The sequence below is a fragment of the Sturnus vulgaris genome, chromosome 11 (genome assembly GCF_052056855.1).
Source record: "Sturnus vulgaris isolate bStuVul1 chromosome 11, bStuVul1.hap1, whole genome shotgun sequence".
NCBI lineage: Eukaryota > Metazoa > Chordata > Aves > Passeriformes > Sturnidae > Sturnus > Sturnus vulgaris.
Genome location: NC_142253.1, coordinates 22,778,515 through 22,803,070, shown reverse-complemented (window position 1 = coordinate 22,803,070; position 24,556 = coordinate 22,778,515). Strand labels below are relative to the sequence as shown.

The following is a 24,556-nucleotide window of genomic DNA, read 5'->3' as shown; positions in this document are numbered from 1 at the left end:
ATGCAGCCCCCTCACCTCTTCCTCTTTCTCTCGATCTTTCTCCCTGGGATGTGGGCAGACACAGAGGGTAAATGGGAGCTCTGGCTCACCTCAACTGTTCTCACCCCCCTGCCCTGTCAGAGGACCCCACAAGTTCTGCTCAGGGGAGGCATGGCCAGGCCACTGTGCTATATAGGGGGGCAGATGATTCCCAGCATCAGGCCACCTCTCACCATGCACCACCCAAACATGCTTTGCCCCTGCCCACCCTCTCTGTTCCTGCCTCCAGCTCAGGACTTCTGCCCCACCAGCTGCAACATAGGGCCTTGGGCACACAAGCAGAAAAGACAACAGTGGTCCCCAGCCAGGTCTTGGGTATTGAGTTTTTCTTCAAGATGTCCTCCCCCTGCAGGGAGCCCATAGGTGCCAGGCAGATCTCAGCTCCAGATGGTGCTGAGGGCCCCTTCCAGCAGCCCCTTGTTCGTTGGGGAGCTGCACCTGCCAGAGAGTGTTTCGGGTACTGCTGTCACACAGAGAGTTTTACCACAACACCATGAGATCTTATGCTTCTGGGGCAGGCAGCATCAGACACAGAAAGGCAGGATTGATCTCTGGGCTGGGCTGGTGTCCTGGCCCTAACACGGAGCCCCAAACCTGGACAAATGCCCTTTCCTATCAACCATCGTCCATATCCTCTGTACCATGTCCAGGTCTTTGGCAGATACAGGTCCTGGCACGGGTGCTTCTCCTGGGTGGAAACATCATCCCAAATGAGCAAGGTGCTCCTTCATCTGCTCTGCACAGTCAGACAGCTCTGTCTAGGAGGGAGGCATAGAAGAGAGGGGACAAAATGCCTAAAATCCTCTGCAGGAGACAACCACTTTGTTGAAAGTAAAATAGAGAAGGAAGAAGAGCAGTGAAGTCAGAGGAAGTTCAGACAGGAAAGCAACCCTGAGCAGGATGAAGAGCATACAATCATAGAAGCACAGAATGATTTGGGGTAAAAAGGACCTTTAAAGGCCATTCAATCCAACCCCTCTGCCATGGGCAGGGACACCTTACCCGCTCAGAGCCCCAAACAACCTAGCCTTGAATGTTTCTAGGGACGGGGCATCAACTAGATGTCTGGGTAACATGTGCCAGTGTCTCACTACCCCTCACATAAAAAAAAATTTTTATTATCTAGTCTGAATCCCCTGTTCCCCCTCCAGCACCTCCACTTATCTCCTTCCTGCACCCTTTCCTGCCTCCATCCTCTCTCCTAGCAGAGCCACAGGTTATCCAACACCTCCTGACTGGCCTCTTTGCCAGCATCAGCTCTGCTGAGGTGTCATGCATGGCACTCGTAGGGGACATACCCATCTTAATACTGGATCCAGCCAACTGGAGCATCCACTTCCACTGGCCCTGGGTCAGCCAGGCTGCAGCTGAAGGAGACGGGGAAAAGATGATGTCTCAGTACAAAATTGCTCTGTGCAATAAGATCCGATTTGTGCACGACACAGTTCAGCAGAAAAAACAGCACTGTGACTACAGGAAAAAGTCCTGCCAGAGCCCTAGTCCTTCTCCCTAGGTTCAGGCTGTGGCCTCCTCCCCACCAAGATGGCATTTGGGGGGGTCTCACAGGATGCAACAGCTTCGGAAACACTGCGGCTGCTGAAGCATATGACTAGCAGGAGTGGGTAGGGCGGCAGACTAAAAATACCCCTCGGGGCTTCTACCATCTGGCATAAGGAACCCCTCTGTATGTCAGAGAGCTGCCACCAAATTTACTGGAGCTGCAGGTTTAACACAACAAAGATTATGAAAAAGAAAACTGGGGGCAAATGTTTTTGGGGACAGAATTCTTTTTAAGCAAGCACCCCGTACCAGTTTCCACTCCATTTTTCCAAAGGGCCTGAGGGCTAGCAGGATGTCTGAGGTCACCTGAAGCATGGCCTTAACCCCTGCTGCCCATTGCACCCTGTTTTCCACTGTATGTGACTGTGCCCTCAGTCACAGCCCACCTCATGCCATGCATGTTAGACACACTCACGGGATCTCTCCACTGGCTTTGCCCTTGACAGACGCATTGGTGGTCCAGTTCTGCTCAGGCTATGTGGTGTACCCCAATATGACAAGCCAGGGCTTCCTGAATGTTGGCTGGGGTGGCAGAGACCTCACAGCTTTTGAGATAGATAAACAACGCTGGGAGGCCCAGCAGCCATCTCAGGTGGCAGAGCTGGTCAGCAAGAGCCTCAGCAGGCAGAAGTCTGTCAGACTGGAGTACCTTCTCACCATCTGGATATGCCAGAGCAGCTTCCAAACCCTGAGGAGGTATGGGAGGGCAGCTTTGGACAGACAAGGTGTGACCACCCTGACCCTGCAACAGACACCTCAAAGCACCCAACACTGGAGCCCAGCTGTGCCCCACCAGGGCTTGCCTCACCCCTTTGGTCTCATTCCCCAGAGCTGCCTGTCACCACGGTCTTCACCCGCACCCCCAGCCTAGATCAGCTATTGCTTGTTTGCCATGTCACTGGTTTCTACCCCCGTCCCATCAGCGTGGCCTGGCTGCAGGATGGCCAGGAGGTGCCTCCAGGCCCAGCGCTCAACACCAGCACCATCCTGCCCAACGTTGACCTCACCTACCAGTTCCGCAGTGTCCTGGCTGTGGCCCTCTGTGATGGGTACAGCTATGTCTGCCGTGTGCGCCACCACAGCCTGGGCACACGTAGCCTTCTCATCCCATGGGGTAGGTGCCACCCATGAGGATGTAGTTCAGGCTGCAGATAGTAGACACTGGCCCTGTGAGGGACAGCTCCTGACTGGCGCTGCCACCCTCACACAGTTGCCCTCTTCTCTCCGTGTCCCAGAAAACCGCAGCACAGCTCCAACCATCAGCATCACCATTGCAGTGCTGCTTCTTGTGGCCACAGTCTCTGCTGGGGCATTTTGGTGGTGGAAGCACAGGTGAGCTCTCCCTCCCATCACCTGCTGTAAGATTTATGGGCATGTAGATCAGTCCAGAGGTTGCAGCAGCAGCAGCTCTGTAGGGGTGAACTCCCTGACTGTCAGCACAGCTCACATATACCCTTTGCAGGAAAGGTAATGGGGCTACACGGGAGATTCGGGAATGCATCATTTGAGGCCTGGTTGCCCACACAGCAACAACTGCTTGCTCTTTCTCTTTACTCCATGTCCTACTCCTGACCCATCAGCACCGACAGCTTTGTTCTGGAAAACTACCACATTAAACAAATTTCCCCGGATGCATGTGGCTCCTGTGTCTCTCACCCTATTTCCCCCTCAGGAGCTTTTCTCAGGAAACCGCTCAGCACACTACAGAGACTTCATATTGCAGCCAGAGACTTCCTTTTCCTGGACTCTAGTTGGTCTCCACCTGGCATGTCAGGAGAAGCCAGTCCTCTGACAGCCTCTCCCACATCTCTCCATGGCCAATGTCTGTTCCTGATAGGGCAGTTAAAACCCAAGGTGTGGACCTTCATAGGCTGCTGCAGGACAGCTGCCTCCCCACGGTCTTCACCACAGGCTGCTTGGGCACCATCTCTGCTCAGCTGCCTGGAGCCAGCACCTACCTAACCGCGCCGGAGCGAGCTGCCAATGGTGACCCGGTACTGCACCGGACGTCACCTGGTGCCCGGTAGATCCCCGGCGCCGCTGCCACGCCCACCTCACATTTCCATTGGCTATGCCATGGCCCATTTGCCAATGCCATTCGTGTTCCTCCTCCGTCACCAGTCACGGGGCGGGCGTGGTCACCGGGCTGAGTCGGACCCCCATACCTGCCCTCGGCCCCATTCAAACCTGGGCCTGCGTTTCCAAGAACTCGCTGTGGCTTCCGGCCGATTCCGCATGTCCCCAGCCTTCAGTCTCCCCCAGCACTGAAGAGCTGAGGATGAGCCCAAGGCGTTTCCTGCCTCAGCTCCAGATTTCAAGATAAAGGCAAAAAAAACAGGAAGATGTTTGCAATTGTCAGGCCTGCTTAAAAACCCAAAGCCGTGTTGCATCACCTGTCTTGGGGAGCCAGAGACACATTACATAGTCAAATAATCCAGCCATTTGGGCCAGAAAATTATTTATCAGACCTCTGTGGACCTCATTGTCATCACATTGTTTCCCCCTTTCTCTATTCATGTACCTATATGTATGTACGCAAAGGGTGTATATAAAACTACTGAAAATTTAAACTTTCAAATTACATACCAAAGCAATAAAATCTCCCTGTTTGGGTGGGTTATTCTGCAATTCCCACTTCTTTTGAGAAACATCTCTTTTGAGAAACTAGTGGGTATGCCAGGTAGAAATCTGAGGTACTATCATCTTTGCTGGGGATTGACACCGGCATAACTGTTTCTAATAAGCTCCAGGGTAAAGCCCTTATTGTAAAATAAATTAATTGATGGACATTATAAACTGAAAAGATTAAAGCTTACCTGATCTGTGAACCTTTTATCCCTCATTCAAACATGGTTTCTGAATGCTTTCAAAACCTTCTCACCAGTACCAGTTTATTTGCAGCTGGCTGCAAACCAGGCACAAACTCCTCAGGGGTCGGAGGGCACATTTGAAGGGATATTTGGACTCTAATCCAGCCATACCCTACAGCCCTACTAATGACCTTGTGTAAGAACAAGGCCTATACACTAATAATCAGGGTTTCTTAGGCCATTGGTTTCTCCCAGATGGTCACTAATCCCCAAAAAATGCTTTCCTGCCTAAATTGTTAATGCCTAATTAACGCCACAACAGTAAATAAAAAAAAAAAGATGGATAGATGGTGTGTAGGTTTGAAAGTAAAACCAGTGCAAGACTCCAAGTCAGTAATATAATTTAATAGGAGAAAAGAGAAAAAATAAAATACATGCAATAATATAAAAAAACCAACCACCGACACAGTCAGAAATACAACCTGACACCCTGTCAGTCAGGGTGTTGGTAGCAGTCCGTATAAATGGTGGCTGCAGTCCTCTTGGATAACGGATGTGGTTCCGTTGAAGCAGTGCTCCTGTAGAAGGTGCAGTTTTCCTCCGAAGATCCAGCGATGATGTGGAAATGGTCCGACTTTCCTCTGGGATCCAGTAGAAAGGTCTGCCTTCGCGTCCCAAACCCCAGTTTTTTATCTAGGTAGGAAAGGCTTGGCTCCTGCCCCTGGCTGGGGGCATCTCCCAGTGGGATGATGTAATCTTATCAGTCACACAATAGGACTTAATGGCCCATTAACGGAATATATCTTCTGGAGGAAGGATGGGTTGTGAAAAGATAACGATGATCATCCCCCGATCTTATCAGATGGCACATCAGCAGAGGATATCTCCCACAGAGATAAGGATTACCACCCCTCCTACATTTTAACAGATGGTGATAGAATACACATTTTTGCATTGTACCCCAGGACAGATGGATAGATAGATTAGATAGATAGATAGATAGATAGATAGATAGATAGATAGATAGATAGATAGATAGATAGATAAAACGTAGATAAATGTTTTCTATTCCCCCTTAAAGGCCTTGAAGACCCCAGTACTTTCCAATCAAGGCACACACTTTCCAAGAAGCACAGCAGCCTATCAGCTACACTCCAATTACTGGCAAATAAGATCCATGTGTAGTATACATATGTCAGATGACACTTTGTACATTTGCAGAAAATGCATTAGTCATTGAAAAACCTCCTGATCCCAGAACTGTTTATGCATTCCAGATCCCTCTCTCAATGTTCCAGTGGAAGTTACAATGCATATTGAAGACTGTCAGCTCTGGTAACTTTTCTTAGAATAAATGTTTTCTCAGGACTTCCTTCAGCTCAATCAAGCTGAACAGCAAAGAGCAATCATGACTATAAATTACTTTCTTTTCACTCATAGTAGGCAACTCAAGTCTTACCTCTTGATTCCATGATAACTGTTAAAAATTACCAAATCCTTCTGGTTATGGCACACAGCACAGGTTTCACAGCATCTTTTTTCAGTCTGTGGAGGGAGGAGATATATGGAGCCCCATTTTAGAGAGAAGGAGCTAAAGCAAAGGGAGAGGGGTCAATCTTCCCTCATTTTGCATGCTCTGGTCAAATAACCTGATTACAGTTTTTCAAAGTACATGGAAGGATGTAGGTGACCTCCCCCCAACTACTCCTCATGGGAGAGACACCACATACATGTCGGCCAGCAAGCTGTTAACCTTTTCACCTGATGCCAGTTCCTCCAGACCTGCTTGTTAAGCTTTTATGTGTTAGGCAATTTCTCCATCTCCTTCTTCAGCTATGCCTACCTTCTTACTGGTCTGCAAAAATTAATTACCAACTTCCCTTCCATGCTTTCCACAGTAGTTCAGCAGAATGGAAAGTGCATTTGCATCCAAAATTTAGCACAGAGAAACCTAAATTGTTCTTTCTAAGATACTTCCTGTTTGGAGCAAACATATTTAGATAAGGAGAGAGAGCCATCTCTCTGTCATTTCTTTCCTACAAATAATCTGAATTTAGTTAATTCTGGCCTGAATTTTGGAAGCACATGAATCCTTGGCTAATTACACATCTCTTTATTGCCTTCTCTATTTTGTTATTTCTTGTCCTCTTAAAATCTCTCTATAGCTGCAGGGCTGATGCTTGCTGCTCACATGAGCTGTCTGCAGCATGATCCCAGAACTGAGAAACTGGGAAAGGATGCAGGAACTGCTTCAGTCATGCTGCAAAATGACTTGTTCCAGATTTTTGCTTTTGTAAACATGCTTCGAATTTTAATAATAATCTCAAAATTGGACAAGAGGTAATTTCTCTCTTGAAGATAGAGACAATAGACACTCTTCCTGTTTCTCCCTCCAGTATAGAAATTTGGGTAAACACACTAAAAATAGGCAGCAAATTATTCCAGCCAGCTTGATCCTTAATTGCTCTAATTGCCTTCTTGTGCTTTCCTGAAGGTAAAATAAGAAGTTCTTAAACTCTATGTTCAAGGCCACAGCAGCTTTCCAGACAATCATCATACGTACCAGAGAAAGAAGGGCCATGAGTCCATATGGACTCTATGAATCCTTTGCCATTACTATTTAACTCAGTTTAGCACTTTTTCTGGTGGTTTTGTTTTTATTGTTTTGGGTTTTTTTATGTTTTCTGTTCAGCCCATGTGTCTCAACCAGTAGCAGGCTTATTTTACCTAGCAGCTAGAATCACTCAGCCCTATACACGATATCACCTTCCACCAGCTCAGACCCATGTCCATAGTCCATAAACTCTCTTGGAATGTCTCCCTGACTATAGCCTATTTTAGCTTCTCTTTTGCTACCCACTCACAATGGTCTGTACCGGGACTGCAGTTCCTGTAAATCTATGCTTTTGCAAACGGGCTGTGTCTGATGTTTTAAGGGTTTTTTTCCCCAGACCTAAAGGCAGCATCGTGTGGAATGGCAGAGAGATGGAGGACAGCAGTTCTGCCATAGAAGCCTGGGACCAATGTCTCTTGCCACTGGAGGTGACAATTTGCCACCTGGAAGTTGCTTTTCTTTTGCCTATCTTTCTCATGCTGCTGGCAAAAGCAATGGCTGGCTGTGAAGGGAAGAGCAGCATTTCAACTGGCATTGAGCAAAATTGAATGCAGTAGCAGCTCTAGCAACTGTTATTTTGAGGGCAACACATATGGACTTGAATACCAGAATAAAGCTGAAATCTGAAGATCTCTATTTCTCTCTCTCTCTCTCTTTTTCCTCTCTCCTTTCTCTCTCTCTTGCCAGCCAGAGTGATCTGAGCATTTGTGCCAATTCATCAACTGATTCAGTTCTTTGCTTGGAAATTTTGTTGCAGATGACAGAGGTCACCTTAAGTCAACAGTCAGAGTCCCTGTGATAATAGCCTGAGGAGATATTAGCTCCCTTTCGGTACTGGGATCTGGTTTCCTTCATGCTATTTGTTTTTTTGGTGGCATGGATTTTTAATTTGGGGTTTTTTTGTATGTTTTGGTGTTTTTAAAATTTTCTTTTGACAATCTGTATATAAAGACGTCAACCAAAGAGAAATACATACTGTACTGAACAATAGTATGTTAAATTTTAATTCTCATAGCTGTGATAAACAGGGAAAGAGCATTCAAGTAATTATAGCCATCTTCTTTAAGTATATTACTGCTGACAGACAATTTATCTGGAATTTACGTGTCGTGTAAAAGAGAAGGAAAAAAACCTTTTCTTCTCCAAACCCCCCTCTGGGTATTTCCAAGGTGATCGTGCAGCTCCTTTTTTATTTTTTTCCAGAATGAACTTTAGTATTTTGAAAAATAATGTTTTTTGGGCTTTTTTCCCCTTTGACATAGGCTACACACACTGGACAGTCTAGAGGATTTTAAGTTTGTTTTCACCTAGGGTCATTACCATACCTTTACCAAACATCTAAGCAGTCCCAAAGTGGTCTGATGCCTAAAGTTGGGGTTTTTAAAGTAGAAAATAAGAGGAGAAATTTGGAACAGCTTGCTAGGGTTTCTTATGGCTGTTCCAGGTTAAATTTAAAGACTTTCTTGTTTTGGTGTTTGTTGTAGCTGAGCTGTACACAAATGCAGTGGATAAAAGGAGATTGAAGTTATGACATGCTGTACCACCCAAATTGTGGTAGATTTGAACTTATCCAAAGTAATGTGTGAAAAGAAAGGTGTCTAGAAGGAGTTTCCTGTCTGCAATGACCCCAACTTTAAGCACAGATTAGGTTGGTTTACACATTCAGATACCTGAATGTTTTGCAGCATTGGATTATAGTGCCTACCTGCTTTGGGATTTGGACTCAGGTTAAATAAAACCAGCATCGCAGGGTTTTGCCTTTGCTGTGACTTTTCCACCAGGGAAAAAAATTTCTGCAGGTTAATAAACAAGAAGAAACACTACCTAAATTTATTTTAGCATTCAAGTTTGTTCCTGTATAATTCTACCACTTTGTTCACAGTGGATAACTTTAAAATCTCATCAGGAAAAGGAAGAGCAATCTCCAGCTGTTGTGTAAGTCTATATCAACAAAATACACTTGTACATGACACCTCGAATCAGTGGGGTGGCAGCTAAGCTTTAGCATTGATGGAGTTTGGGGACAGTGACCTGGGGAAATGGGCAGTGATCTCTGGCTGTGCTCAGGAGCAGGTGATGGGCACTGGCCAGGCTGTACTCCACCACTCATTATACAAGCTTTTATTATCCTGCATCGTTACCTTGAAGGATGATGGGAACCTTAACTTTAATGAGTGACTCCAGTTTTCTGAAACTAGGTAGGAATACTTTTGAATTAGCTACTGCAGTATTTTTAATTTCTGCCATTGCATCTCGAGCAATTTATAGAATAACAAGGTTTGAAACCTAGAAACAAACAATAGTTCTAGATATGACCTAGAGAACAAATTACCCAGTGAAGTCCATTGTGCTATGATGCGTTGATCAGCTCATCTCGATTAACCCCCAAAAGTAGTCAGATCTCACAATTCACTTGTAATCCCAGAAATATGCATGATGTGAACTGAAGCTCTGTGTCCTGAGAGCAAGTCGTTACATGCAGGTTTCAGTTTAGTAGAGGGGGGAGCACCCTCCTACTAAGGGTAGCTAATGTGCTTGAGGCCAGAGTTGCAGAGAATACCTGGAATGAAGGCTCAGAAAGTATGAGGTAAAAGAAAACAAACAACTGTTTTTTATTAAAAATCTCTTAATGATGAATCAGTCGTGAATGGGTGGGACTAGCAATGCTACTGTTGGGAATTAGTTTTTCTTTTACCTGTTGCCTGTGGAATTTTTCCCATTGACTTGCTAAAGAAGCATTGATGGCTATTGAGACAGGGGAGGGAGAACCAACCGCTCTGCTTTTTGGGAGTTTCTCTCGGACCTGCTCAAGCACCGGGATCGACCCTGCCTCTCTTTTCCACCCTTCCCGTCTGGGATATGGCCGCCATTACCGTGTGGTACCCGAGCCCGCCCCACAGCGTCCCCTGCAGCCGCGCGGGGATCATCGCACCTGTTCCGCCCAGCGCCCCCTGCCGGCTGTGACGGGAACTGCACCAAAAGGAAAGTGCCCACGGCCGAGGACTGGAACTGGGTTCCTGTTCTGTTTGCTATTAATTTCATAGTTGTTGTTGTTTTGTTTGCCTTGTTATACATACTAGTAAAAAACTGCTATTCCTATCCCCATACCTTTGCCTGAAACCTCCTTAATTTCAAAATTATACTAACTCAGAGGGAGGGAGTTTCCATGCTCCATTTCAAGGGAGAACCCTACTTTCCCTTGCAGACACCTATCTTTCAAACAAAGACAGCTAGCTACTTGGGCTGACCAAAGAAAAATATAAAAGGCCGTGAAGAAATCCTAATAGTGAAAAACAGTGTGGAGGAGAGATAATGCTGCTATTTTCCTCACTTATCTTTATAAAAGAATTAGAATGTTTAAATCCCCTAAAGACATTATGTGATAGTCATGATGGTACAAACGTGCATGAGAGTGAAAATGCCTTCTACGGAGAATTCTGAAAATAAAAAACTAAAGTAATTTCACATGCACACTCTAGGCTGAGGACAATGATTTGCTGCTTCTAAGGTCTGAGTGACTGAGCGTCACATCAGTGCTCACGAGACAAACACATACCTGCACTTGATGCACGGGGAGCTCCAAGCAGTGTCAGGGTCCTGAAGAAAAATTGACCAAGGCAGCTTCATGACTAAAAGGCAGCATTCAGCCATGACACAGCTTATTAAAGGGATAAGGGATATGTGCACGGTCAGAAGTTCAAAGTAGCTTGAAAAAACCCTGAAGCTGTGAGCAAATAAGTTTTCTTTATGTCTGAGACCTTGTGGAGTGCTCAAACATGTAATTGTTTTTATTAAGCTTGCTATTTGCTCACTAGTTCATTACCGACTGTTTTTGACACTGGAACAAAGTCCAAGCTGCACTTGCTGTATGAAGCTGCAGGGCTCTTCTGACCCTGGGAGTGAAGCATCTCCCCACCCCACAGGGACACACATACCCCACCTTTATGGGGCTGCTTAGGAATTGCAATGGTCCAAGTAATAAGAGGTTTGTTCAGTCTTCACTATGCTTTAGAAATTAGTTCTACTCGTGGTGCTCCAATGAGTGTCCCAATCCCTGTGCCTTTGCCACCAAACGTACCCAATAGGTGTAACCTGGGGAAAAGACTGATGGCATTTTCCTCACAAGCTGACAGATCTTTTTCAGTAGTATGGTACAGCCGCCCAAGTGTCCCTGTCCCACAGCTGGTCACGGCACTGGGTCTTGATGCAACCTATCCCTCCTTTCATCAGGTAGCTCAGCCATAGTGGAACGCCTTCTCTCGTGGGCGTGATTATCCTCAGGATGACTCGGGGGACTCGGTTTGGTCCCTGTCGGTGGGAGGAGAACGCGTTGTAGCGGGAATTCCACCTCTAGATGCAGACCACCGGGAACAGTGAGATGCTGGCAGCTCTCGGTATGGCGTGGGGCTGGTAGCAGCCTTCTCCTGTGACCTTCTGTCTTCTCCGTGCTGCTGTGGTACCACCCACCGCACCGGAACGTCTTCCCCCCACACGCTCTGGCGCAGGGGCCTCACTTTTCATAACCAGCCGATCCCGGCACTTTCTCAAACCTGCCCTGAAAGCCCTCCTGAGCGTGGTCCGGGCCACCAGGGTGTGCACATGGGCTGTGTGCACGGGGCCTGTGCCCGAATTTGTCCGGGGTCACTGGCGGGGAGCCTGGGGTGCCTTCGCTGTCGGGCCAGGCCTCCCCACAGCACGGCCGGCCCTGCGCTCTCGCCGCCGCGTTACCCTCTCTGCCCGGCAGAGGTCGCGCTCCTCCCCGCCCGCCCCCACCCTCGCCCGTCGCGGTGTTTGCCGGGAGCTGCAGTCCGGCGAGCTGCACAGCGCGCAGAACGTCGAGTACCGAGGACTCCCTCACCCAGCGTCCCGCGGGGCGCCGGCCCAGCCGTGCCTTTTGAATGATTTCACTGGGCTCGGCGCTTGCGGCGAGTGCGGCTGCGGCTGCGGCGGCGGCGGGCGGGATCCGGGAGGGTCCTCGGCGGGAGCAGCGCGCGCCTGGCCCGTCGATGGCGGCCCAAGAGGGCCCTGCCGTGGCTGCCTACGGGCCGTGCCGTTGTTAGGAGTGGCAGACGGGCTGCGCGTTCGCCACTTAGCCCATCCTCCTTGGCGGCCGGCGGCCTTTCCGCCGACATGTCGCTGGCCATGGAGGAGGAGGAGTACGCCCGGCTGGTGATGGAGTCGGAGCCCGAGTGGCTGCGGAGCGAGATCAAGCGTCTCTTCCAGGAGCTGGGCGAGACCACCCGGGAGAAGATCCAGGCGGCGGAGTACGGGCTGGCAGTGCTGGAAGAGAAGCAGCAGCTGAAGCAGCAGTATGAGGAGCTGGAGCTGGAGTACGAGACCGTCCGCACCGAGATGGAGCAGCTGAAGGAGGTGAGGCGGGGGCGGCGGCAGGTGGGTGGCCTGGGCCCAAGCGACCGTGGCGGGTGGAAGGGCGAAGGCAGGACGGAGCGGTGGGAGCGGAGCCGGTTTGAAGTCCAGGGGCAGCAGGTTGAGGGGCCCCAGGGCTGCTGTGGGGGGACCGGCGGGTTCCCAGGCTTCGGCCTGGTTCCGGCAGGACGGTTGCACCCTTCCCCAAAATGACAGCTCCGAGGCTCCTGGCTGCAAGCTGGCCCAGGAGAAGGAAGGGATGGGGGAAAAAAAGGCCTTTCTGCACCGACCCCCGGTCCTGTAAAGTGGGATGTGGGAGGGAGGCGAGTAAACGCTTTTCTTTCTCTTCCCGTCCCGTTCCGTTCCGTTTCGCCTTGGGATCCGGTAGGTGGCCCGCCCCAGGGCTGCTGTAGGGCGAGGAGCCAGGCCGGGGTTGCCCCTCCCCGGGGTTGGGGCTGCCGCCACCGCGCCCTTGGGAGGAATCCAAGCAGGCGGCGGGGGTCGTGGGCCGGGACCAGGATGTGGTGGCGATGCTGTCATATGCCTGCTTTTGTGTGGAAGGCGATTGGTGTTAATCACTTCCTCAGTGCGGACCACCACGAAAATAGTACAGCAGACTTCAGTTCACATAGCTTTGTTTTGGTGCAACTCCTGCCGTTGCCATATTTTTAAGCTATTTTATATTTTAAGGGAAATTTCAGATCTAATCTGAGCAGGAGATTAAGGTTTGTCAGTAGAAACGCTATATTAGGCAATTTGCATATTAAGTTTTTATCGTGCAAGATCTTCAGACTGGTGGTTTGCACTCCCTATGAGCTGATCCCGTCAGCCCACTGTAGAGTATGGCCCATGGGAACTTGTCTGCATATAGCTTTGTTTGGTTTGTGATTTGGCATGCAGGCAAACCTTTTGCTGCTTTTACGCTGATTTAGGCCTTGCCTTGATAGCAAAACATCTGATACAGCCTAAGAGGTGAATATAGGTGGATTTGACCTGTAAAAATTGTATCCATTGGGGCTTAGCTTTAGTTTATCCACTTGGGAATGGATTTTAAGTAAAATCAGAATACAGTGTTTCAAAGGAAAAGTAAATCCTTGTAACAGACTGGTACAAAATCAGATGAATTGGTGAATGCCTCCTTCCTGCATACTATGTATCTTTTAGTCTTGTAAATACAGCTTTATTTTGCTTTTATTGTGTTAAACAAGAATAAGCAAAGAGGTTAATTACCTTGAATTACATGACTATAAACTTGTTAACTAAATATGCAAGCTGAACTGATATGTTGCTGTTCCTAAAGGCACTTGAGACCAGCACAGTTACAAGCGGCATACAGGAGCAGAAACTTGGAAGTCAAGGGCAGAGGCAGCTATAGAGTTGAGCTCAAGGGAGAGTAGTCAGTAAACCCAGTTGGTAGGTGGGATATGAAACATAGCATGGAGAGGTGAAGGGACTGACCCAGCCTTATTCAGCAAGGCAGTGCCTGACACGTCAGTGGGAGCTAGGATGCCTCGATCACAGGTAGTGCTTTAGTCACTGGGCTGTGCTGTGTGTGTTTGAGCATTACATGTTTTGACTTGCAGATGGAAAAAAAGCTTGATGATACTGTCTTTTCATTCTTTTAGGGCTGTGACAATTGAGAAGCTTGTAAAAGAGATTTTAAAAAGCAGAATCAGCAATGATTCACTCCTTTTTGCATTTTACATTTTGAAGGATTTGCTTTGTGTGTGCATGTCCCACTCTAATTAAGTCAAAACCTGTGAGGTAGACAATTCTGGGAACAGCTTGAGGACTCTGACAGCCTACACAGGGAAAGAGCATTGCTCCTCTAGCTTTCTTGTGGTGCTGTGCAGGAATCTGGTCTGCTGACAAACTTGTAAACCTTTATCAGATGTATGAAGCATATGCTCAGAGAAGGAGTTTATCATCTTTACTGTTTTATGCAACTTCTTTTTTTTCCCCTCACACTCAACTAGAGGAGTGCTGCATGCAAGACTTACTACATACAACGCTCCAACCTGAAGGGACTCCACCTTGGGTTACTTAAGTTGTTCTTGGGCAATATGGGAGATTGATGTCAAACTAGAACAGGATTGCTGTCCATCTCTTGCTTCTTAACTGTGATTTCATGCAGCCTTTTAAGATAAAGCCCTTTTGGTCTCTATAGATTTTACTTGGCTCATCTATATCAAGAGAGCTAAGAGGCACAAGCCCATGTCAGGCCCGGTGTGGGGCAAGCACGCAGTGGTTTTCTGTCCTGCTGGATATTGTAGATTTGGATATGCTTTAATTTGTTTAATATTGTGAAGCATTCCTGTGTCATGGCCCTATTCATACCATGGGCAAATGGATTCCGAGCATGGGAACTTTGTAATGCAGTTTGTTTTCTGCTACAGTCATCAGATCTTTCTGGCCAGATTCTCCTCCCTGCCACCCAGTCCCCAATGTGGCAGAAATTCAGAGCCTTAACCTCCACTGCTGTGTCCCTTTGGTGAGTGTGCATAGCATTGTCAGAGTTGTACCCCATTTTGTAAAGGTGTCTGTGTACTCTCAGTATTTACAATCCAATTTGTCCTGGTGAAAATGGGGAGCTGCTCTGTCCTTGTGTTGCTGAGCCTCCACACCAGCTCCTTTTTAACTGGGGTCAGGTCTTCTCTAAGACTGTTCTTTTACTTGTATGTATGCTGACTTGATCACATGTATATTTTAAGGTACCTTCTGCTGCATTTCTTCTGTTGTTTTATTTGACAGAACAAGACTGAAATACCAGGTGTCTTCCCAGGTAGACTTATTGTTTTTTGCAGTGCCACCTTTGCTTTTGTAAAAGGGAATTAATTTCAAACTGTTCAAAAGATTATGAGAGATATTTTCCATAGTTCAGAGAAATAAGACAACCAGTGTCTTGTAGTGAAATACTATGTTGTGAACATATAATTTTATTCACTTTTTACTCCCTCTAGGAGATGAAGTAACTAATCTTTTTCTGTAGGCTATGTTTCAACTGGTAAGTCACCCTGCAAGCCTTTGTGATAGTGCTAATTGTATAAATGACAGGACTGATTATCTGCCTGACCTGGGATATTTATCTTACATGGGTGATACACATGATCACACCTTTGTGCACTCCGGCTCACACAAGTGATTGTCTGAGGACTTGGTTATTGCTTTCCTGATGATTTGTGGGGGAGTGTGGCATGGAAGGTTTACTTGAAAAAGAGGTTATTTGCTTCCTTCAGTACTTCAGAGTTGCTTCAAGATGTCAGATTTATAACTACTACTAGCTCAGTTATGAAACCGGCTGCTGTCCAAACCTCCTTTCTGATTAAGTGGGTATGTTGTATTGGTGGTGGTAGAATTGTGTTTAAACTCTTGGAAAACATGAGTATTATGATTATTTCGGTAAAAATGCAAAAATTCACAAGTGGACTACGTCTGTCCTTAAAATCTAAAAGCACATGTCAGTACATCACAGTTGGTGTAATGTGTATGGTTTGTGGTTTTTAAGGGGGAACAAGCTTACAAGAATACTGGCAATGATTTCCACATGGCTCTTAATTTCTCTGTATGGTAACAGCGGCCCTCGTTTCTGTTTTTTGCCTTCAAAAATCATGTATTGGCTTTAATGCCATTTTATGACTTCTCTCTAGATGATTCCTGGGTAAACTTGCAAGCTGACTTTTAAAGAAACATGCAGATAACACCTTGCTGCTTCATTTCCCGTGAAGCCCAAGTGGGGCGTATGATGCAGCTGAGGTGATGTGTCTGGGCTGTAATATTTGTACTGTTTGAGTTTATATTGAGGTGAAGTGTACAGGATCTGTGATCGCTGACAGAAGTTTTGCTTTGCTTAATTGACTTACATATGTAACTAGTTAATTGAGTACATTATATTTCATCCAGGTTGGATTAACGTTTCATTATGTTGCATGTTAATAATGTAACATTTAACCTGTATCTTCAGAAGTGAAGGAGAAATCATTCCTTTTCCTGTCTACCTCATGTAGTGCTGTGTACATTATTGACAGACATTGTAAACTGCTTGCTGAAGTAGCAGTGATTTTTCTCCACTGGATTTATCAAAGCATTTTGCCAGTTTGTACTGCTGTGCTAATTTTGTGTTTAAGAACATAAAGGCAAAGAGGGAAGAAGCAGCTAGGCTAAAGTTACCTAACAAACCCCTGACAGACTGGGATTAGACCCTCTGTGCTCATGAATCAATGCTGGATTGACCAAGTCTTTCTATTTAATCATGGTGTAAATAACGATGTTCAGATGCAATACCTCTAAGGCCTCAGGTACACCTCTGCAGCCTCTTCCTAATAAATATTCAGGTGATATATTGATTCCTGCTCAAAGGAAAGGTGATTAATGTCATTTGAGATTACCTCTAACTTTGCAGCACTGTTAAAATCAAAGGGTCTAATGCATAAAAGAAATGCTTCTTTAAATAGACCAGGTCAGGTGAAATTTAATACTGGTTATACAGACGTAAATCTAGAGTAGGAAAAGTACACCTGCAAATTGAATTTAGGAAACTGATACCAATTTTGCACATACTAATAGAAAATGGTTGTATTTTTGTGAATCTGTCTTGAGGGCTTAATGGTGATTGTTATTTGGACTTCAACACCTGCCATACTTGAAATGTTAGAACACATTTGCTGTCTCTACTGTCAAATCAGACTGGAAACTCTATGTGGGGTAAGCAAAGTATTTCTGTGTAAATTAAACCTCTTGTATTTTTATAAATCATAGTTGCTTTATATGAAGAATAGAGGCACCCCTGATATTAGTCTGAAGTCTGCTGTTATACAGACATTTAGTACTGTGTTTTTAGAAAAGCTGCTTTTCTCACATATCCTTATTTAGGATAAAAACAAAATGTGAAAAAATTAGTAACCTGTAATGTTTCATGTTACTAAATTAACTTTCTTTGCCAGTGTTCCTTGAACTGCCTTTCTTAAAAATAATAAATAGTATTCTTGAAGTGATGATTTCAGATTATTTTATGAAATTGCAGGATGCTCTTCTTGGTCTTTCTGCTAAAATTAACGATACCTTATGTATTAAACATCCATAAATATTTGGGTGAATAGTAAGGACCTTCAGGTGGAATTATCTTAAAAACCCTCATGTTTCTGCAGAAGTGGTTTTCTCTAAACTGCTGTAGTCTCAAGTGAGAGCTGGGTCTTGGGGAAAAGTCATGTTTTGCTTTAGGTTTGTGGTGTTTGTCTGTGCCTCAGCTCAAAATGAGGGCTGTCCCTGACCTCCAGGAAACATTAGATCATTTGTTTCTAAGTTTCTACATTAAGTTTAAGTCAAGGTTTCAATGTTTGGCAGCAGTAGTGCAATTTACTACCTATTTTTTCCCTGTAAGTGTGGCAGTACGGAGTGTTTGCTGTCCTGTGGAGGGGTTATAGTAAAATTACACTGTGGAACTGAGCCAGATTTCCTTTGTTATTTTTCTTTTCTTTTGACTTTGTTATTGAATTAGGTCAGTACCCCAGTTTGGGTCACAGGCGTGTTGTAGGTGGTTGTGCAGGTACCACTGCACCTAGAGTGTGTTAAAGCAACAGCAAACAAAGAATGAGAAGAGCATCTTCAGCTAGTCTTTCTGCTGAGTTTGGTGGTGAAGCTGCTGCCTGAGCAGCACAGACAGCAGCTGTGCAGCGAGTGCAGTCCGTCTCATCTGGCTGCTGGGAATTAGCAGTCCTGGGGATGCTGCAGTGGCAATGTTATAGTCAGGCTGGTGGCTTTGGTTGAGGTCTGTCCTGAGATGTAGTTTTTCTTGCAGAATTTTTTGTGTTTACACAAGTAAGTTATTCATGACAGCTTTGTATTTAGCATCCTTCAATGTGCAGTCCCAGATGAGGGTACCTGGGAGCTGGGGCTTGAAGGCGGGATGGCAGGCTGCTTGGGTTTTCAGAGAACAGGGGCAGACCATCTTCACATAAGAAACACTAGACCAAATGCTGCACGCTGGTGATTTATCTGCACAGGTGCTGCAGGGGAAGATCCTTTCCATGTGATATTGAGGGCTGGAGTGAACTCGGAGGGCTTCACAGTGGGGGACATCCCTGAAGCGGAAGTTTGTGCAGCCCCTGATGTGGCAGACGTCCTGCCTGGAAGTTGAAAGTCTCAAACCTACAGTCACTGGTGTTGTTTTGTCACATGGGTTGTTGCGGTTTCCTCATTTCAAATCTTCATCCAACCTTTCAAAATCTATGGAAACGTACTTGCTAGTTTCAGGGGTATTAATACCAAATTTATCCCTTTGAATTAGAATCATATTTCTTCTAATCGGAAAGAGAATTCTAATTTTTTGGAAAACTGCCTGCTTTTACTAGGAGGGACCAGGAGGGTGGGATCAGCAGTTCTCAAGTCTATGCACTGCCCTCAGACTTAATAGGTTCACCATTTCCTCTTTCAGTCACTCTATGGTATGTGAGCTTGTGACTAATCTGTAGCAGCTTTGGGCCATAAGATGACTTCCAGAGGGTGATGCATACTCCAGGCATTAATTTGCTTTCTTTCTCTGCTTTTGGCAGACTGCAGAGAATTGTTTGTTCAGATTTGGTAAGCCAGCAACAGAGGAATATAGTGTGGGTTTGAAATATGATCTACAAAACCTCAGCAGAGGGAAATGATGTAGATCAACTTTGCCATCCACATGAATGGAGGAGCCTCCATTTCAGAGAAGAGCTGAAGTTTTAGATATAATAGTTGCAAACTGTGGGTTTTTTTCTTATTTTCCCAATTCTTCAGCTCATCTTCTTTCTATCTCCTACTTCCCTCCCCCTCCTCTCTTCTCAGCTGTTTTCACTAATCTGGCTGAAATTCACGCCAAGCAGCTGATGTCAGGCTCATCTCACTTTGGAGTGGGGACTTGCCTGAGGGATCTGCTAAAAGATGTGATCTGTCTTGCCCACAAACATACAGGCTTGCCACTGGGGCTCTGGGCAAACAGGGACATGGGGCTAATCTGGAATGTTTGGCCCCAGCGTAGATGAAGCTCAGTGTGGGAATGGATATGGATTCTCTGCAGTCCTCTGTCCATATTTGGGAAGCAGCTGTGCCATATGAGGACCTATACAACACTCACTGAAACAAGTAGTGTGTCTGGTGGAGTGCTGAGTTGTGCTGGATGGCCCAGACTCTGCGGCATGCTGCAGTCTTTGGTCTCCTTAATTTTTTTTTTCACCCCTCAGTCATTACCAGTGTGCAATGTGGAGCTTGGCAAGCTCCCAGCATGGTGCGGAGTGCTGTGCTGCAGGCAGCGAGACAGTATTTAAGTTCATTAGGAAGTCATTCTGTGTGTTCAGTGTCAGTGCTGCATGGAATTGGGTCTGTAGTTCAGCTCTGGCTCCAAGGCAGAGAAGTATACCATAACTGGCTTCTAAGCTGCCCAAACCAAAACCAAACAAGATTCATTGCTTCTTGTACACAGAATTTGTTACATCTGATTTTAGTGTCCAAGGTCAGAATCCACTGCATTTGCCGATGATGAAGGATGATGTTTCTTTGGAGCTTGTTCTGTTGTGTGAATGAGTAACTCTAAACCAGAAGGGATTTTCTTGGCATCTTTGCTGCACAAGGCTTGTGTGTGTTTTGAGGGAGAAATTTGGTTGTGATGCGTGTAGTCCACTCAGCCCTATGGCTCTTGGAAGTTGTGGGTGAAACTTCTCAACAATGTGATATTAGGAATGAATTGGAAAGAATGTATTTTCAAGCAGTCCATATATAATTATTTAGTGGTTTTCTACCAAATCATTTGGAGAGAGCAGTTGGCCTTTGAAATAGAAATTGGCTATTATTGGATGAGTGTGACCGTCCCCAACAGGTCGTGAGCAGTAACAAGTGTGTCATGTAGCATGTGCCATCAGCTTTGGTACATACTGTCAAAGGAAGAAAGGTCATCTTGCCACAACATACTTCCCTAATAAATTTAGGTCTCCGATTCATGAGAAATCATCCAGCAGTGGTCCTGATTTGAATTTTTTTCTGGCTCAGTTTGATACAGTAGCTTTATGAGACTTGTATCCATGTGAGTGAAAGCTTCTGTCTAACTTGTTTCTTGGTTCACTGTTGTTCAACAGCTCTGCAAAGCAGTTCCACTTGGCTCCCTTTTGGGGATGCTTTCAGAAAGTATGTGGTTTTAACCAAGAAATGGCTAGCCAGCTTCACGTGAAAGATTGTCTTTGCAGACAGATAAGTCAAGTCTATCAGTGGTGGAGAGCTGATGATGGTCTTAGATCAGATTTACCTGTTAATAGCTTGGAGTTTGTCTTCTCTTGCTCAAGATGGTTTATCAGGGCAAGCATGCTAGGTGCTGTGAGGTTGTGCAGCAGAGACGGGATATTCCTTGGGAAGGTTCCACACTGCAGCACGTAGCTGACTTAGAACCTGATGAGAGATTGTATTTTTTGACTGAGAGTGAAATTCACGTTGCAGTGGTTGACATGGATGAAACAGGCTCTGGACATGCTGATGAGGAGCATCTGCTGGTAGGAAGGTTCATATGGATGCACTAGACGCTTCTGGCTCTTGATGCAGTTTACAGGGTTGAGTATGACATCTGCTTCCACCTGAAGCTCTGTCAGGTTGCATTTCAGACACATTTGACTCAGACATAAAATGCAAAATATAAGGCATTTTGCAAGTTTCTTCTTTTAGGGGTTATTAATACCTCCTTTTTTTGCATGTATGTTCTCTACTAATTGAGTACAATTCAGGAAGCTACTTAAAGGTGGGCTGAAGCCAAAATATCTAAACTATTGCCTGGGAAACAAGACCACTTGCACTTAATTGTTAAATTAGAGCAATGTTTGGGGAGCAGGATTGTTTTTAAACATTTCCCCCTCCCCCACTAGATACAAAAAAGTCTTGTTCTAAGATCATTCAGTAATCATAGAAATATTTTAAGAGCGGATTTGAATCCCTTGGGACAAATCAAGCTGTGGAGTTGGTTCAGCTCTAGCCTCCAGTATTGTGTTGCTACAGAGCAGTTCATAAAAACTGAAGACTGAGCCCTAGCATGTACATAAGTAACCACAAACACAATGTGCCATGTGTAACTTACTTTTTATTCTTTGTCCATAGGTTATGGGGCCTTCATCTTGGGAGTCACTGAAATCCCAACTGGACAATGTCCTGAGCACATGTTTGGCAGTGACTCTGCTTTAAGCAGGAAGGTTGGAATAAATGACGTCCAGATCTCCCTTCCAGTCTTCAGTATCAACAATTCCAAATTCCGTTCCTTTGTTTTTTACATATTTATGTTTTTTACAACTGTGCTTGAAAATATGCCCCATCGTTTAAGTTCTGAAGTTTGAACTAATCTTTATGGTTCACCCTCTCTAGCTCTGTTTAGTCAGTGAATACACACTGAAGGATTGAGTAGCCGAATCTACATTTTATCAAGTGGAGCCTGTGAGATATATTAGATGATTGTCTGGATTTCAGGAGGGCTGAAGGAATGCTGACTACTGTGACACTTGCAGTGTTACCCCTTAGGAAAGGAATGCAGAGAGAAGTTAATCATCTGTCATTGTCAGGCATTTCACAGGCTTTATAGTTTTATTCCTGCATGTAGGCTTTTGCAGTGATCCTACTAATCAGTCTGATGTTTGGCAATTTTGAAGCCTTCCTCTCACCCCTCTCACCCTGCATGTATTCTGCATCAGTCAGTTCTCTGTACTTGTAAACTGCTAATGTAACTCCTTAAACAATGTGAATGAATTGTGGTTACCTTTAACTTCTGTGGGGTTCTGGGGTGGGAAAAATCCTGTATTCTGGGATTAATTTTCATTCATGTGATATAAGCCGTTATATTTTTCTGTCCTCCTGGGTTCACAGTGGAGGTAAGCACAGTAGTGAATTGGAGGGAAACTAGCTAGGACTCTTCATGGCTTGACTGAGGCTTAAGTACATATCTTGTGATCTTTCTGAAATCTGGGAGGGTTTTAGGAGGTAGAGAGGGCCTCTGAGGGCTGGGTTGTAGACATTGTGGCAAGGCTGCTGGGATAGTGGACTTGAGCATTGTCTGCCCTGGAAGTTTGGAGGAAAACTTTCCCATTGAAATATTCTGTTTTCCAGGCTCACATGGAAAGGGAGAGCACAGCTTTCCTGGCAGTGTCATGTTTCACACAGCTCTTCCATCTGAGCACTTAATAATAAATCAGCTTATTCTTATCTTCTCTGTAGAAGGAGACAAGGAGAAATGCCTTCTCATTTCTACTCTACCTGGGAAACAGGTAGAAACCAAACAATAAGAGTGCAGGAAAGGAATATGGTGGGAGAGAGCTGCTAGTATATGCAGACACACATACATATATATATTAAAAATATCTACTCCACTGGTTTGGAGCTGGTTGTTCTAATGTAGTCTGTGTGGCCAAGTGCCCTAAAATGTAAATTCCTTATTGGGACAGAAGCAAATGAACTCTTTTAATGTGACACAAAGCCTGTTAACATTAAAATTGATCTGATATTCCCTTTGACCCCCCCCCCGTTGTTAGGGTTTTTGGGGAGCATAGTAAGGCATTAATTCCTTTCATGCTCCTCAGTGTGAGGGGCTGCAGCTGGGGAACATCTTGGAATCTGGCTCGTTCTGGGAGGCTTTTGGAGCTGGCAAAGCCTCTGTAAGGCACCTGTTTGCTTTTAAGGTTCTTGGCTCTGGGAGTTGCAAGAACTGGCCTCAAAGAGCATTTATCAGCCCTGTGGTCTGCCACTCTGTGTGGCTGTGTATGCCCTTTTCCCCCCAATAGACCTGAAAGAGCATTAAGGTTGACGCTATATTTCTATGTGTGCTTTATGAGAAATGTATTTTCTTGTTTTATTATCATTGTTCTCTGTGACAAGGATCATCTCCATAGAAAGTGATTAATTTGATGAAAGTATTTTTCTTGCCCTGGGCTCCATTTGTTGCCTGGTACCATGCTGTGCTAGTCATATGTTAGCTTTGTTTTATTGCACATAACATTAGGCTTTGTGTGAAGAATGTGGCCTTAATCTTCAGTAGGCACTGCTGTACAAGGGGACAAAGCCTCCATGAGATGTGGAGCTCCATGCAGATCCAAGTTCTGTTATATTGCCTCTTAGTCCAGTGAGACTCTAAAGCTAGAATTTACTGCTAAAGGATTTCAGACCTATCAGGAACAGCCCAGTACTTGTGTCTGTGTATGCAGGAATGCTCTCCAGTGCTCAGGCTTAGATTGTTTAACTCTTGAATTGTTTAACTCCTCTTCTTGTGTTTTAAGATCTGTCTTAATGCTTCCTTTGGAACTGCTGCTGCAGGAGAGTGTAGTTGTAATGTTTTCCTATTGGGTTACTGATCTAGCGTCTTGAAATTTTGGATTTGTAGATAATGGGTATATGTCTTTTTCTCTTTCTTTTTGCAGTGCAGTAATAATGGAAAAGTTATGCTTGAGGAATTTGAATAACGTCTGTGGGGATGGCTAGAGTTCCTCTTACTCAATTTCTTTCATTTTTTTCTTTAACTTTGTGGCCTTCATGTGCCTGAAACTAGTGTCTGTTTATAATACAACAAACCAACTTGCTGAAATTCAAGCTCTAAATATGAAATGAACTTCTTCCTTGTAGTCTTAAAAAGTAAACCTAGTCTGCTTCAGTGTGTCATTGAGTACAAGATGCAACTCTCAGTTCTATATTGGTATCGTAATTTTATTTTGAATTAATTGTGCTTTAGACATCAGTCCTGTGTAGATGTACCAGTGTTTCATTTGAGAAAGAGAAGCAAGGGTAGCAGTGAAGTGAATGCAAAGAAGTGTAATAATGTCCAAGGATAACTAATAATACACTTGAAAGTTTCTTCTAAGGTATTTCTGAGTGCAATGCCAGGCTACTTGGTGTTGAACTTTCAAAACTTAAAAGTCTTTGGAAAGAATACCCTGAGCAAATGACACAACTACTGGTCAGATTTTCTTCCAGACAAACTTCATCTTTAGGCTAGGAAACTGGAAGCAGTTAAGGCACAAAGGAATGAGGCTGCCTATTCATATCTGGAGTGGACAAGCAGCTACAGGCTTATGACTCTTCTTCCCACTCTTACTTCATCCTGCACTTGGTTTTGTACTTCTTCCTTGGTTTCCTGCTGAATTCCATTGCAGTTGCTGATCGTCCTGCTGCCACTGTTATCCCGTGCCAC

General features: G+C 45.2%; 2 protein-coding genes and 1 long non-coding RNA gene across 4 annotated transcripts in view; 2 read left to right on the top strand and 1 right to left on the bottom strand.

Moving 5' to 3' along the window:
• LOC106864090 (T-cell surface glycoprotein CD1b-3-like) lies at positions 1 to 3,107 on the top strand. Its single transcript, XM_014893691.2, has 6 exons — positions 1 to 67; positions 1,245 to 1,505; positions 2,046 to 2,324; positions 2,429 to 2,713; positions 2,835 to 2,931; positions 3,062 to 3,107. The coding sequence occupies exons 1-6, from the start codon at positions 1 to 3 to the stop codon at positions 3,105 to 3,107; spliced, it is 1,035 nt and encodes a 344-aa protein (XP_014749177.1).
• Positions 3,108 to 4,798: 1,691 nt separating this feature from the next.
• LOC148222541 (uncharacterized) lies at positions 4,799 to 11,773 on the bottom strand. Its single transcript, XR_015806151.1, has 3 exons — positions 10,580 to 11,773; positions 5,869 to 5,954; positions 4,799 to 5,323 (listed from the first exon to the last, which is right to left on the bottom strand). It is a non-coding gene; the product is annotated as an uncharacterized LOC148222541 (long non-coding RNA).
• A 164-nt stretch (positions 11,774 to 11,937) lies between these two features.
• The window catches only part of BICD2 (BICD cargo adaptor 2), a 48,877-nt gene continuing 36,258 nt past the window's right edge, over positions 11,938 to 24,556 (top strand). The window contains exon 1 of one of the 2 annotated variants that reach the window (XM_014893687.2): positions 11,938 to 12,393. In XM_014893687.2, the coding sequence (XP_014749173.1) occupies positions 12,154 to 12,393 (240 nt within the window). In that variant the 5' untranslated portion in view covers positions 11,938 to 12,153. The remainder of the gene's footprint in view (positions 12,394 to 24,556) is intronic. The other variant, XM_014893688.2, reaches the window with a different exon arrangement.

What these genes read in the sequence shown, in the direction of transcription:
- LOC106864090 (XM_014893691.2), top strand. Translation starts at nt 1, where the DNA reads ATGCAGCCCCCTCACCTCTTCCTCTTTCTCTCGATCTTTCTCCCTGGG. An exon ending in GATGTGGGCAGACACAGAGG is followed by an intron (nt 68 to 1,244) that starts GTAAATGGGAGC and finishes CCTCTCTCCTAG; the next exon opens with CAGAGCCACAGGTTATCCAA. An exon ending in GGCAGCTTTGGACAGACAAG is followed by an intron (nt 2,325 to 2,428) that starts GTGTGACCACCC and finishes CTCATTCCCCAG; the next exon opens with AGCTGCCTGTCACCACGGTC.